This window comes from Psittacula echo (genome assembly GCF_963264785.1).
Source record: "Psittacula echo genome assembly, chromosome: 4".
Classification (NCBI taxonomy): Eukaryota; Metazoa; Chordata; class Aves; order Psittaciformes; family Psittacidae; genus Psittacula; species Psittacula echo.
The window spans coordinates 28,790,509-28,804,861 of NC_137738.1; the positions used below are offsets into that span (position 1 = coordinate 28,790,509).

The following is a 14,353-nucleotide window of genomic DNA, read 5'->3' on the forward strand; positions in this document are numbered from 1 at the left end:
CCTGTGGGCTGCTAGCGCTTCCCAGTCTGCACTGATATGCAGGTTTGTTTTGCACTACCTGTAGAAATTTATCCTTCTTGAATCTCTTAGGCCCAAATATAACGTTCAGAAAACTTCTCTAGACTGCAGTGCTACCTTTTGTCACATCAGCAAGCTGAGGGTGAATGTCATTTGTTATCGGAGACACTGATGAATATGTTAAACAGACCCCAGCATTTATTTCTGTAATACTCATGCATCACCAGATATAAAGTCATTGACTACTGCTTTTCCACTTGATAGACCTGCAGACTTGAAACTCACTTAACAGTCAAGTCATCTGACTTGTATTTCTCCAGCTTCCAAATAAGATTCTTTATGGAGACATTGTTAAAAGACTTATTGAAAACAAGGTATATAACAACCCCAATTCTCCCTTTGTCTAAATTCCCAGTCTTACTATCATAGAAAGTAATTAGATTTGCCAAGCACAACTTGTTATTCTTTAAAAGTATCAAGTATTCCCAACCACCACCCTGTCCTTCATAGGCTTAGAAATGGTCTCCAAGGGAACGTGCTATGGGATCTTTCCAGGAATTGAAGAAAGGCTGATAGGTCTACAGTTCCCTAGTCATCCTTCTTGCCTCTTCAAGAACTGTAAGGAAGGCTACTCTCCTTCCAAAAATTATTATTGTCCCCATCCTGCCACCACTATTTTTCAAAGACGATATATATGGCTCTTGCAGTCAGACTGGTCAGATCTTTCAGCAAGCTGGGCTGCATCTTATTTGTTCTGATGAATTTGACCATGTTATCAAAGGAGCATGCCGCCTAGTCTGTTGATCTGCTGCTGCTGCCCGTCTCTCTCCTTCCCACACTACGCCAGTACACAAAGATCAGGGAGCAGACTGCTCATGAAAACTAATGGAAAAGGGAAGCCATTAAGATCCTTATGCCGTAAGAAAAAATGTAACCAGTTTCAACCAAAAGTTCTTCTCACACTCCTTGTGTCAACTCTGACTCAAAAAAAAAAAAAAAAAAAAAAAAGCCCTAACAACCTATCTAGATTAAAAGTTGCCATATTTATACAGGAACAATGAGGAAAACAACTAATTTGTATATTCCCACATTCTACTTAACTTTTTTTAATTAAGAACAACAAAATTAGAATTTTGAAAACAACCATTAAATGTAAAGGCTATTGACTATTGTACATTTACCTGCTGTGGGAGGCACGCTGCCAACGTAGCGCACAGTTGCATACTCTGTGCCACACAAGACTCTTCGACCCAGTGCTTCAGAAGGCACCCAGTCAGTCATCCTGGGAATACCGAAGTCAGAGGTACTCACAGACCTACAGAGACAGAATCAACACAAGAATCACAGACCGGTTTGGGTTGGGAGGGACCTTAAGGCTCATCCAGTCCCAACCCCCCGGCCATGGGCAGGGACACCTTCCACTAGACCAGGTTGCTCAAAGCCCCGTCCAGCCTGGCCTTGAACACTGCCATGGTTGGGGCAGCCACAGCTTCTCTGGGCAACCTGTGCCAGGGTCTCACCACCCTCACAGTGAAGAACTTCTTCCTAACGTCTAATCTAAATCTTCCCTCTTTTAGTTCAAAGCCATTCCTCCTTGTCCCATCACTACACGTCCTTGTGAAAAGCCCCTCTCCAGATTTCTTGTCAGTCCCCTTTAGATACTGGAAGGCTGCTGTGAGGTCTTCCCGGTGCCGAACAAGAAGCGATGCCCACAACACACGGAAGTCGCTGCTTTCATACTCCTCCTGCCGCCAGCTGCCCCTTCACTTCCTGACAGCATGCTGGGCTCCTGCCTGCGGCTCACCCGTGCCTCAGCACTCCCGCCACCGCTGGGGAGAGGCCCCAGACTGCGCCCCGCCCTCCCAGCAGCGCTCTCCACAGCGGGGACCCGGCGTCCGGCTCCGCGAGAGACGACCGTTACTGCGCGCTTGGGGCGGGCAGCGCGCGCGGCAGGTAGAACCGTTACGGTAAGTCACAGCCCCCCAGCCAGTAAAGCAGCAAGTAACGCACCGGGCGAGAGGAGCAGCCCCGGGCGGAGGGCAGGTAACGCACCGGGCGGCAGGAGCAGCCCTGGGCCGGGCCCGCACGCCAGCTCACCCTCTTCTTGCCCGCGCCAAACGACGAACCGCCGCCACCACAGCTCCCGATGCAGCCTCCCCACCGTCCCCTCTTCTGCCCTGCGCGGACTGGCAGCTGTTTCCCCGCCAGGCCTATCGGCGCCGTCCCATTAGCCCCAAGCTCCCAGTGCCGCCCTAGCTCGGCCGCTATTGGCTTAAACGTATCTTCAACCCCGTTGAAGTCATCGCCTTCACAGGTACTCGACGTGGGGCGTCACCGCCTTAGAGCTTTCTGGGTAGCGCAGTGGAGGCGGCCACTCCGCACCGACTTGCCAGCCCTGGACTACACCTCCCAACATGCCGTGGGACGAGGGTGCGCTGATTGGGCGGTGCCCGGAGCGGGACTGGGCCGAGTGGCTGCGCTGATGAAACGGGGTGGCACTGGGCTGCAGTGGCTGGGCCTCTGATTTCAAACCTCTTTGGTCGTTGAGTTCAACTAACGCCCGTGAAATCAGACTTACCTAGCACATTTAGAAGCAAGCAAGTAGTATACGTTTTTCTACCTACAAGCAAGCTGTGTGTAATAAAGCCACATTTAAAGGCTGGGGCACTGATGAAGGTGTCCAATGTGTGTAGATTAACAGTAAAAAGTGAAAGACATGACTGTATTCTTTACATAGCAATTGCTGGGGAACAGATATTTACTGAAACCTCTTCAGTTTCATGGAGACAGGTACAATGAGATCTTAGAGCTGTCACATAGTTCTGTGGTTATGAAATCCTAGTTGACAATTCTCCACAGTGCTTCATACTTCAAAATCTCCTAACACCCTTAATTCAAACAATATCATTTGAACTTTTGGACCACAAAGACTAAGACAATCATGAAAGTACAGAACGAAGAAGCTATTTCAGTGCTGTGCCTCTAATATATGAAATAATTCTCTACAGTCTTCTGGCAGCTAGCACACTAGTAGTCTTTGCACTGATTTTATGATACCGACTACAGAAATCAAGTATGGGTGTTTCGTAACACTAGTATATTCCAATCAAAATAATCTAGATAATATGTACCTTCTTCAGCATGGTGATAGCTTGCTTCTTCAAGCAATAGCCTTTGAGGGGCCAGTTGCTCCCAGATGGGCATTCCAGGGAAGATCTCTGTGCCTTTTTCTTCACATACCTTTGCTGAAAGTAGCATGCTTTCTTAAGCCAACTACTGTCCTTGGGGGAAAAAACAGATACCCTAGTCTTTCTTCCACATTTGGTGCTGTTGCTGCTCATCCCGCTTCCTGAGCCCATTCATCTCCCACAGAGGGCACCCTTTGAACGATCTGTTCCAGTTTTAAATGATGCTGAAGCTAAACAAACAGTGGTATGACAACAGAACAATGGAGTATAAGCCCTCTCGCTTACTCATTCACTGTTGTTGAATACAAACCTGAGAGCATGCTTCACCTTGTTTAACTACGTCAGGAAAGTTCTTGAAAACAAAAAAAAGCTTTTCACTATCTTTCTGACCCCAGCACCATTTTTGATATGCAATTCAGCCATTCTCAGAATCTGCCTTCATGTTGTTGAATATCTGTATTTAGTACTCCGAAATTATAATCAGAATAGCATAAGTTATTGTGTATTCCATTTCTTTTTCTTCTGTTTTAGCACTATAATCAACAGCTACAGTTCACCCAATGTACTTAAGAAACAGGACAGTCCCAATGCCAATAAAATAAACTAGACCAATTTAACATTTACAACCTTGTTACTTAGAACTGCAGCTTCTGAATTTTATAAGCACTTCAGTAAGAACTGATTTAATTTCAGAATTTATTGAACATTCATTTTGGTTGGTGTAAAATATGAAATTATGTTTATAGCACAGTTTTTACATTTTGGGAATGACAATTCTGCCATAGGGCTTTTACTTCGACCTGTACACACCATCCAAAGGAGAATAGGTTCTTCAGTTAAAGCCACAGGAAAACTGTAGGAACAAATTCTTCATGGATTAACTCTGCAATTACCTCAAATTCTATTTTTAAAGCACTTTGTATTTTTTCCTTGCAACATACTTTTATTTTCCCCCTTTTAATTTATTCCTACGGCCTTGGTGTCAACCCAATTTTAATAACTTTAATGGATGAAAAGTTGTTACACCTCCCTCAGCTAACAGAAGTTCACTGCAGAATAACATTCTAGATTACAGCAAGAGAGCAGGCCTGCTTACGTGTATTTCAAAACTGCATGATGAAAAATGTATGTATTTGCCATTTCTCCTTTTTACAGGCTTCAATAATTACTTTACTGAGTAAGTAACTTACACCATATACTCCAGAAATAGCAACTGAAACATCATGGAGTGAAAATATACAATGATCAAAAGATGCAACTACTTACTGACAGCATACAATTTATATACCAACAGAGCAGCAAGTGTTTTCATGGAGATCAACAGCAAAAAAATTATCTATTATTTTCCATCACATTAGAGCTAGTCTTCCACACAAATTCATGTAGGTTTTGCAGTGCTTCCCTTGGAAGTGTCACATTAGGCCTTCTTGGGGTATCCCCCATGGTTCTCTACACTGTGGGAAACAGAGATGCTCAGTAAATACCTTTCCAGTGGGTTAAGTGGGAGCTTACTTGTCCTGTAGGGCACACAGGTGAGGAGTGATATCAGAATTCATGTGGTTTATCCTGCATCTTTACTACAAATTTTGCAGATAATAAGCTTAAAAGTGAGTTAATGAATCATGGATTATTCCTAGCCACACCTGACATACAAGAGTGCTATCTAAATGAACTAAAAACAAAAAGGCTGCAGAAAGGGTGAACACAGGTGCTCAGCTATGATAAAAGTTATTCAGGAAGGATGTTACTGTGAGGTAACAAGTAGGCACACAGCAGATTACATTTCCGTGGCTTCAAGAACAGAAAAACTGTTAAGAGAAATAAAAATACAGTAATGAAACAATGTACTTTGTTGTATCTATACTTTTAATCAAAACTTTAAGATATATGCAAGTTAAAAATATCAGAATAAATAATATTTCTCTTTAATATCTCTTACATTCTACTTGGAAAGCAAGAAGGGAAGCTCAGAAACTAACCACCTCTTTAACCATTCCTAATGAAGTAAAGGAGATGCTGTAACATGACATGAAATTACATGAGACAGCCTCGGGAGGCTGAAGTTGGTTTTCTTATTCTCTCAGGTCCCTTCCCTGGCTCTGTTTTTGCCTCTGTCCACCTGCCAGCTCTCATGTTCATCATGCTCTTGCTGAGTTGGATAATTCATTAACCCAGACAAAAGTTAACTCACTAGCCCTAAGGGAGAGAAGGTGAGTTCTTTCACAAAAAAGCCTAATGAGTATTACCACCAAAGCAAAATAGGTGTCGAAAGCAAATGGGTAGGAGAGGGAAACAAGCTCCAGCTACAGGAGACAAAAATAATTTAAGCAATTAAAATAAAAAAAGTTACAGGCTTTAGCTTCTTGGAAAAAAGTTTCAGGCATTTCAGGACTGCAGAAGTTCTTGGATTACCTTTATGAAGGCATATGATGAGCCAAGATCTAACATTTCAAAAGCAAACCCAGACTATTTTTTATGTCCAGTATCAAAAATGAGTTTGATGGAATTGTGTGTGCTATGGTATTAGAAGCAGAACAGAAATATAGCAGAGAAAAATCACAATGGAAGAACTGAGCAATTAATACAAAGAACATAGTAAATATCAAACCTGAAATACAGAATGATATGATTAAGACAAAAAAAAAAAAAGCAACAACAGATACCTATATTGCTCTTGCATCTGAATAAAAGCCTGGCCCAATTCAGTGTTAAAGATGTATCAGAGTTCAAATCTGTTTTAGATAAGAATGTGAAAAAAAAAAAACAAACCCAACCAAAACCAACCCACAAAACCCCAAAACAAAACAAACGCAACCAAAACCAACAACAACAAAAAAAAAACCCAACCAAAAACACCAAACCAAGCAAATTCTGTGTTTATCCACCATGTTGGCATTTTAACAAAAACTTGAGGAAAGAAGCTATTAATATAGGAAACTCCTGTAGCACATGGAGGCATTTATATATTTTATAGCTAGCAAAATCCACCATAAGGTTGAAAGCATAAAGAAATACCAGCAGCAACTTTCCCACTGCCATTAACATTTTTAGAATGTTTGTATCAACAGCTGGCTGATACATACAAAGTTGTCCTGAACCCAGGACAGTGGTACCTGAACAGCTCAAATGCAGAGGTGGAAGACAAGTTATCTCCCCTTCTCAGTAAGGTTCCAAAATGATGTCATTTTCACTATAATTGATAGGGATAAAATGAACCTTTGAAGAAGCAGAGACCCATTGTGCCATTCAATGGTTGGCCCCTCGGGTGACAGCATTTGTTTATATGCACCATTCATTCATATCCAAGCAAGCACACAATCACAAGACACTGAGGTAAGAGGAAATGCTGGAGACCGATGAGCATTTGCATTTCTTTTTATATGCACTGCAAGAGCTAACCCCCCAAGAAACGCACTGGTAACCTGATCAAAGTAAATCTTGTTGGCAATTGTAGGAAGATAATAAAGAGTTCTGGCTCAAAGGGACTGACACTGAAACCAACAACCCTTTTGTTTCCCCATGGCTGTTTCCACTTGCAACTCAGATTTCCATTCCAGAGCAATGCATTTCTTGTTAAGATCAGGAAAAAAACTTACACTATATTATAGGAGGCATAGCAACAGAAAACTGCGCTTACACAACTAAACTAATTCTGCAGCCACAGAACTCTCATGCTGCTTCAAGGAAGTGATTTTTCCTAACATGTCTTAACACCAGGAGCTTGTACCAGCGAATACTGATATGGATGCATAGTCTCATCTCATGGCACCAAATATAAAACCTACCTTGACTATGGAGCATCAGTACTGCTGATGCTTAATACTTAAAGATGCTCTGCCTGCTTAACAGAGGAAGGGGAAAAAATCCCAGCTTTCTCCAACTCCTGAACACATAAAAACCAAACCATTCTCCCCCCCCCCAACCAAAACCGTCCCCCAAACCAACCCCCCCCCCCCCCCCCCCCCCCAAACTCAGAGGCCTCAATTCATCCTAACCAAAGGGAAGAACAACAATACTTTGCTTCTGGGCCTTTTAAGATACACCTTCAGGGTATGCTTTGAATACTGGTATCAAGAGCCTTGAAGGCAGAAGAGTAAGATGTATGGTTTCTTGCTGGTCCAGCTTTCTTTTCCCAGAGTACTTTTCCTTTCATACATACTTCTGGTTTAAAGGGCCTGCAGCTGGAAAACTTCCAATGTACTACTACTAAGTTAATGTAGGCATGTTCCACAAGATATGATATAAGAATAAATACTGGGGTGAGCTGCCAGAATGAACCAAAGCAACCACATAGCAGAAGTCTCAGATGGTAGAGAAGTTTTATACAAAAATAAGAACAGCTACCTCAGTGGGAAAGCTTGATTACACAAAACTGTTTATATCCAGCAACTGAGCAGGCATGAAACAACACTAAGCACACTTAGCCTTGTGCTTGTTGGGATATTATAACTGACAATGTGATCTTTTACAGTACGACTAGGAGATTCTCTGACAGCAATAGTGTTTCCAGTGCTCTCTCCCATTCAAAGAGAACTGCAACAGTGCTTAGAAACTCCCAAGACATGGCACAACATAAACATACTTTGCTGCAGATAGTATTTTCTCATAAAACAGATTTACAGACTTACTACTGAGCACTGCAAGTCATGAAAAAGGAATTACAATTCACTGACATTAACACTAAAGACACCTTTCATCAACTTTCAGTCATTCAGTCCTGGGAACTAGGTCCATTGAGTGAAAAGGCTATTTATTATTCTGTGCCTAATCACAGAGCAAAGATTCCTCCTCAGCATGCAGATAAAAGGGATAGGCTATCATCCATAACTACATAATGTGTCTGACTAAAAGCAGTCATCCTGAATTTTTTCATGCTTGATCACTTTCAGAAGCACCTTAAGGCAGCCCAGGGAAGACATCACAGCAACATTCTTCAGTTAGTCTTCTCAGCAGGTTGAGACTATAACTCTCCCTGCTTTCTCAGAACAGTAAATGAACACCTGTGTAAAACTATCCTTCAGCTGTCAGAAGCCAAGCACCTCTGGCCATTTCTTTTGAGAATATGCTTGAGCCAACACCACCGATGACAGCACCAATCCTACCTTTCATCCAAACCATTACCTCCCTACACCAAAGCAAAGCTTTATGTGGCTGTGAAGACTAAAGAAACTGAACCCAACTAAAGCCAGCACAGCCAAGAAGAAACAAACATCTCTGCTTAAATTTTGTTCACCTTATATATATATGTATTTATCTATAGATAAGCAGAGGGTTTTGTCACTTATCGGCCTTTCCTCCTCAATCTTGCTCTCAGTTCCAGTTCCATTTTGCTGTCTGTGTACATAAATTTAAAGTACTATTTAAGCCATTAAAAAAACTGAAGTGGTATTATAGCATGTAGACAAGATACTATACTTTGTTTTAGCAAAAAATTACAGAACTTGTCTCTTTGGAGAGACCTGTAACATGCCTCTAAATAGTAATTCAGGACATTAATGAATTACCTCCTGGAGAACCCCTTCTCAATTATAAGCAGAGATTAACAAGACCTACACCTATTACAGTGTTCTGAAGTGACCTAGTGTGAATCCCATTCCATTTCTAGTAGCAGCTTATGATGTTGCTATTTACAGTTACATATATGAACTCTACTGCATAGATTTGAGTTCCTAGCTACAAAATACTTGACAGTTTAGAAATCTAAAACCAGGCAATTAAAATTATTCACTGCAGAGCTGGAATTAGCAGCAAATTTATGCTTTGCTGATGTGATGGAATCTTTGCTTTAAGGTACTTGGAAAACTGTATAAAGCTACATATTCAGACTAAACATTAGTCTTATTTGCATATAAAATACTATCTTTCATAATTCACACTCCCCTGAAAATATCCCCAGAGGCTAGATATGATATTCACTTCATAAACTGATCCATCTGATCTACACAAGTCTAACTTGGAAATATCACACAACAGTTTTATGTGCGGTGGTTGAAAGTAACTTGTTATTTAACATCAAATATTTTTACTAGAGCATTGTTTGAAAATGCACAATACATTCAGTAACACAACTTCAGCCAGAAACCTATAGTAGCCTGGTTAAAGATATGAGAGTTTAAGGCCTGAAACAATGCCAATGATTGTGTAAAGATGATTACATTTACAGTCAAAACTTGTTTCAGTTCTAGTACATCCGCTTTAAAAAAAGCCATCTGCAAGCAGTTACAGTTAAGACCATACAGATAATAGGGTAACTATTTCAATACTCAGTGACAAATTGCTTTTAACAGTAATTTCTGCGATGTGGCTACATGAGGGTTTTAAACAAGACTGATTATCGCACCTCTCACAGTCTGGTTATTTTCCCTTTTAAAAAGTTCTGATCCACCCCCAGAAGTATTTTAATTTTCAGATTCTTTGAACATTTTGCTCAGCTGTTCAACTAGTGCTACAAGCTCAGGGTTCCCCCCAAGTGATTCAATTTGTTTATAGGCTTCAGATTCAAGCTCTTTCAACGTATTACGAGTGTACTCAAAGGAACCCACATTTTCAAGGTAATGTACACAGTACTTTTTTATATCTACGTTCTCTGTCCTTTGCCGTAAAATGTTTTGCACCTGAGTACTTTCAGGTCTTGACCAAATGGCATGAATGGTTGGGAACGAGAACTTGCCCTCAGTTAAGTCTTCACAAAAACTCTTGTTTTCACTATATTCTTTGGAGTGCAAGTTGGCATAGTCATCTCTTATTTGGAAGAAGAGGCCAAGTGTGTTAAGAAGTGGCTTTAAGTCTCTTTTATAATTAGAGAACAGCTGCATGAGGCCTACAGCTAATCCAAAGAGACCACCTGTCTTTTGCAGTACCATAGCTTTATATTCAGCTTCCGTAGGACAGGTGTAAGTATCCCTCCAGTAAATATCCAAGCCTTGACCTTTATGGAGTTCCAAAAGTTGACGGGTAAAAACTTTAACAGCATCTGGATGATCAAGGGTTAAAACCTTCTCTAAGCCAAGGAAATACACATAATTAGCACAGTTGATTACAGATGGAATTCCATAGATACTGTGTGCCACTGGAAAGCCCCGTCTCAGCTTTGAGTTATCTTCAATATCATCCACAAGTAGGCTTGCATTGTGCAACATCTCTGTCACTTCAATGATAACCTGTTACAAGAACAGAAAATTACTAAGTCTCCCACTGCAATTTAACCTCCAGTTTTGCAAAAACATTTTTTAAATGGACAAGGTTTTAAAGAACGGTATTCTGTATCAGTGAGGTTCCCCTTTATTCTACTTGCTTCTACCATCAATACAGATTTATGAGCCAGTTTGCTTAAGTCCTGGATCTTGTGGTCTTTTATTTAACATTTTCAGATTCAAAGTGAACTTACTCCCTGAAAAGTTTCCACTTGCATGCTCCTCTTCATTGTTGCTACAGTTCTAAAATATGCCATTGTCTAGGAGTCAATGCAGTAACTATTACTGGAAACATGAATAGAGGAAAAGCAACACAATGTTGTGACAAGTGTAGATGCACAAACTTGAGATCTCCAAGGTCAGTTCTTACAAGTGTTGGGTATCATTCATATTTGTCTTGTAAACCTTGTTTTCATAAATGGAGAGAGTTCACCTTTCTGTCCCCACACTTTGTACAGTTAACTTCAGTACTGAGTTCTTAAAAGACAGACTATTCTCTCTGAAACATCATTTGGAAAATTCTTGACAGAAAGATGACAGCTACAACTTTTTGGGAAGTTCCTAAACACTTACTTTACTGCTTGTTACTAGGTGGACCAATATCATATATCACCTGAGGTACACAAACTGATCAAAACATCGTAGCTGACTATATTTGACTAAAAGTGAACCTTACTTGCAAAACAGGACAATTGAACAAAAAAATTAAGAGCTTTAACTCTTAGCTAACTAATACTGTTATTATCTATTATTTACTATATACAGTTTTTATTGCACAGCTGCTATGCAGATAACAGCTGTATGCAGCACCTGCTTACCTGGCAACAAATTTAAGCACATAAAACTGCATGCTGTGTAAACCCACTGCAAAACACATTAAGATATGTGTTTTAAAGCTAATGAACCCATTACACTTGCTAGCTAGAAACATTGCCCTCGGTCAATATCCATCAAAACCCCCTGCTTCTAAAAAATACCAAGGCCACCATTAAACAGTGGCAAGTACCTAGTATGGTCCTATTTGGTGGATGTTGTTCACTGCAAGCATCTTCTTGAGCAGCAAGCCACCTAGTATTCAGTGTCCCGAAGACTAAAACCCAAACCCCAGCAATCCAACTGTTTGTCCCAGATACAGATGCAAGAACAACCTACTCAAGAAACACTAATGACTCTTCTACCAGTTAGAACTGAGCCCCACTTTGACCTATGAAGTTATGCTGCTACCCACTGACTTTAAATGAGAGGATAGAGTGCTTATTGAAAGCCACTTTGCATCCCTATTTGTCTGGATATTCTTTTTGTCCATTATGTGATTCTCAGTAGTATCAGGGAAGTCTCCCTGTTTTCTGCAAGTTCCTCAGATAAGCCTATTCCAGAATTTCTCTTACTAATCTATTTCACCACACTGTCAGTTGGATGAACTTTTGCAGCTTCTAGACATTTAAGGTTTAACTGAAACAGTGCTTCATGACTGAGTGCTTGAATTAAGTTATATTGTGAACTTAAAAGACAATGTCAAAAATGCGTCAGAGTTGAAAGTAAGAACCAAAAAAGTTCAGACAGCCAAAAAAAAAAAAAAAAAAAGGCAAGCTTATTTTAGAAGACATGAGGAAGTCACCTGAGGAAATGAAAAAACTGCTCTTCATAACGAAAGCTGAAGAGCAAGCACAGAGTGTTATGCCTTCTTATTACCTAAGCCTATCCAATCAGTAGCTGCTGCACTATCACTCTGACACACAGATTTCTATCTCCTTTCTTGCAATAGGTTTAAAATTTGCTTGGCCCTGTACTAGGCTATTTCAGTGCCTTTTTAGAAGAAAGGTCATCTGACAAACCCAGTGTTCTCTAATTCAGCAAGGTGAAGTGTCTCAGTGCAGAGTGAGGGGGAAGAGACCATTTGCCTGGAAAAAGTGTGAAATGGTGGCAGCCAATAGTAAAATCAACTAACAAGGAACAGTAGCCTCAACTGTATCATCTAAAACTACATGTAGACAAATGATCTAAGGTGGAAAAAACAAAAAAAAGCATCCAATAACAAGTGCCAGAATTCAGATTTTTAATAAAAGAAATATAAATAGCTGGAAGGGAATCAGGCTGCTAGACACCTGGGACATCTTAGCAAGATTACAAGACATGGCAAAAAGATGACTAGAGGTGGTACTTCAGACTTCAATAACCTTAAGTTATTAAAATCAGTACAAGAATGCACAAAAGCAGTAATAATTGCAGACTGAAGATGACAGGGTCTTGTTTTGTCCTCAAATGACCCAAATAATAAAAATATCAAGTTCCCTCACAAACAGCCTAGGTGGTAAAGGAAATGTTAGAACAGTTTTCTTCATAAAGATTACCAGAACAAGTGGTCCAAGTTTTCAATAATGCTTATATGTTTGTCAGTTTAAATGTGACAGGTAGAACTGGTAACTTCTGTTCATACAGGGGCACTGCTACTTTAGTTAACTATAGCACATGAAAGAAGATGAATCCATGTCATGGGTGCTCAGCCAAAGGAAAAGAGACAACAGCCAGACTGCAGCATAAGGAATCCCAGTTGGACAGAATGAAAAAGTTTGTTGTCATGGGAAGATAAGCCCCGAGGCTGCAGAATCTACACCCTCACATTTTCAAAACTCAGCAACGATCCCAAAAACCTTAAGTAGTTAGGGAGCAAGACCTGCTTTAAGCAGGGGGGTGCCCTAGATAGCTTCCAGAGGCTTCTTCCAGTTTGAATTCTGATCTACCATATCAGACTAAACCTATGCATACAATACATAGGTTGCTATATAATACATTTTATTTGAATGTGTAGCTGAGCATAGTGTAAGATGTGTCTAGCTGGAAGCCAAAATAAATCTAAAAATTAGAGAGACAGGTTGGAATATAGAAGAGTTACAAGATGATGAATGCAGCATCTTCCATTGTTTATATCACTTTGACCATTTTGACATTTGAGGACTACTAAGTATCAACTCTTAAGCCACATGGAAGAAGACTCCTTCACAAACTCCGAAGGTACTTCTGTGAACAATTAATGAAACTAAGGACCAGTTTGATAAATGTCAAAACCCGTAACTGGTTATTTTAACGCCTTATGTTGTCTTGGACGCAGTCTATTTTGCAATCTCTAAATGCAGTTTAGCAAAATTGTAGTCTAACCAAGATAAGTTTTCATTTGACAAGCCACAATGTATAAATATGCAGCCATACATCTTATATAGCTCTGTCCAAAAGAAAAGCAAAAGGGAAGAAGAAATCATAGTTTAAAGCTTCTCATTAGAGAGTAAGGACTCTGGACTGAATAAGAAGTCCACAGTTTCAGGTCCAGAATAAATAGTGCTTTATAAAGTTCATTTCTGTCTTTGATATTTTTGCATCAAAACCATAAAATTTTTTTCGACCATTATATTTGTGTAGTTTACAAGGTAACTGTCTAGCTTCTTTCATAAGTCTTTGAAAACTCAGTGTTAACAATTAAGTGGGTAAGAATGGTAGCTACTTATCTACAACTTAAGAGGTTGAGTACGCTTAGAACTAAGTAACTATCCTACATTGGACAAGCCATGGAAGTAATTTTTTTTAGTGTTACATCATAGTCAAAGCTTTGCAGTAAAGTTGTCTTCCTGAAAGCTTACTTTAATGTATTCAGAAATTAGTACATTTAAGACTGCTGATCATTTATGCTATGTAAGAGAATCATCTGTTATCAGTAGTCTTGGAACAAAGATTAATAGCCCTTTAAAGTGATTAGCCAGTACCTGTATTTTATCTTCTGGAACATTCAGCCAGTGATTAAAGGCCTGTGACAGTTTGGTTCTCACTTGCTTACCTACAATAAAAATATTACAGGCATTTATAAAAAGCACATAAAGTTCATTATTAAGGACAACAGTTTGTCTTAACTACAGGTGATTTGAGACCAGTAAACTGATCTGTGTGGTCATCCGAAAGCAGAAA

General features: G+C 40.0%; 1 protein-coding gene across 24 annotated transcripts in view; it reads right to left on the bottom strand.

The window, feature by feature from the left end:
- GGPS1 (geranylgeranyl diphosphate synthase 1) overlaps nucleotides 1-14,353 on the bottom strand; it is a 53,275-nt gene that overhangs the window by 26,980 nt on the left and 11,942 nt on the right. For 6 of the 24 annotated variants that reach the window (XR_013956621.1, XR_013956622.1, XR_013956623.1 and 3 more), the window contains exons 2-3: nucleotides 10,247-10,366; nucleotides 1,200-1,333 (exon numbers count right to left, since the gene is read on the bottom strand). Coding sequence is in view for 21 of the 24 variants with exons in the window: in XM_080615691.1 (XP_080471817.1) it covers nucleotides 1,200-1,333; nucleotides 10,247-10,260 (148 nt within the window). In the remaining 3 variants the exon portion in view is untranslated. Of the gene's footprint in view, nucleotides 1-1,199; nucleotides 7,111-7,188; nucleotides 10,367-14,154; nucleotides 14,226-14,353 lie in introns of those variants that run through there. The other 18 variants (XM_080615697.1, XM_080615687.1, XM_080615689.1 and 15 more) reach the window with 11 other exon arrangements.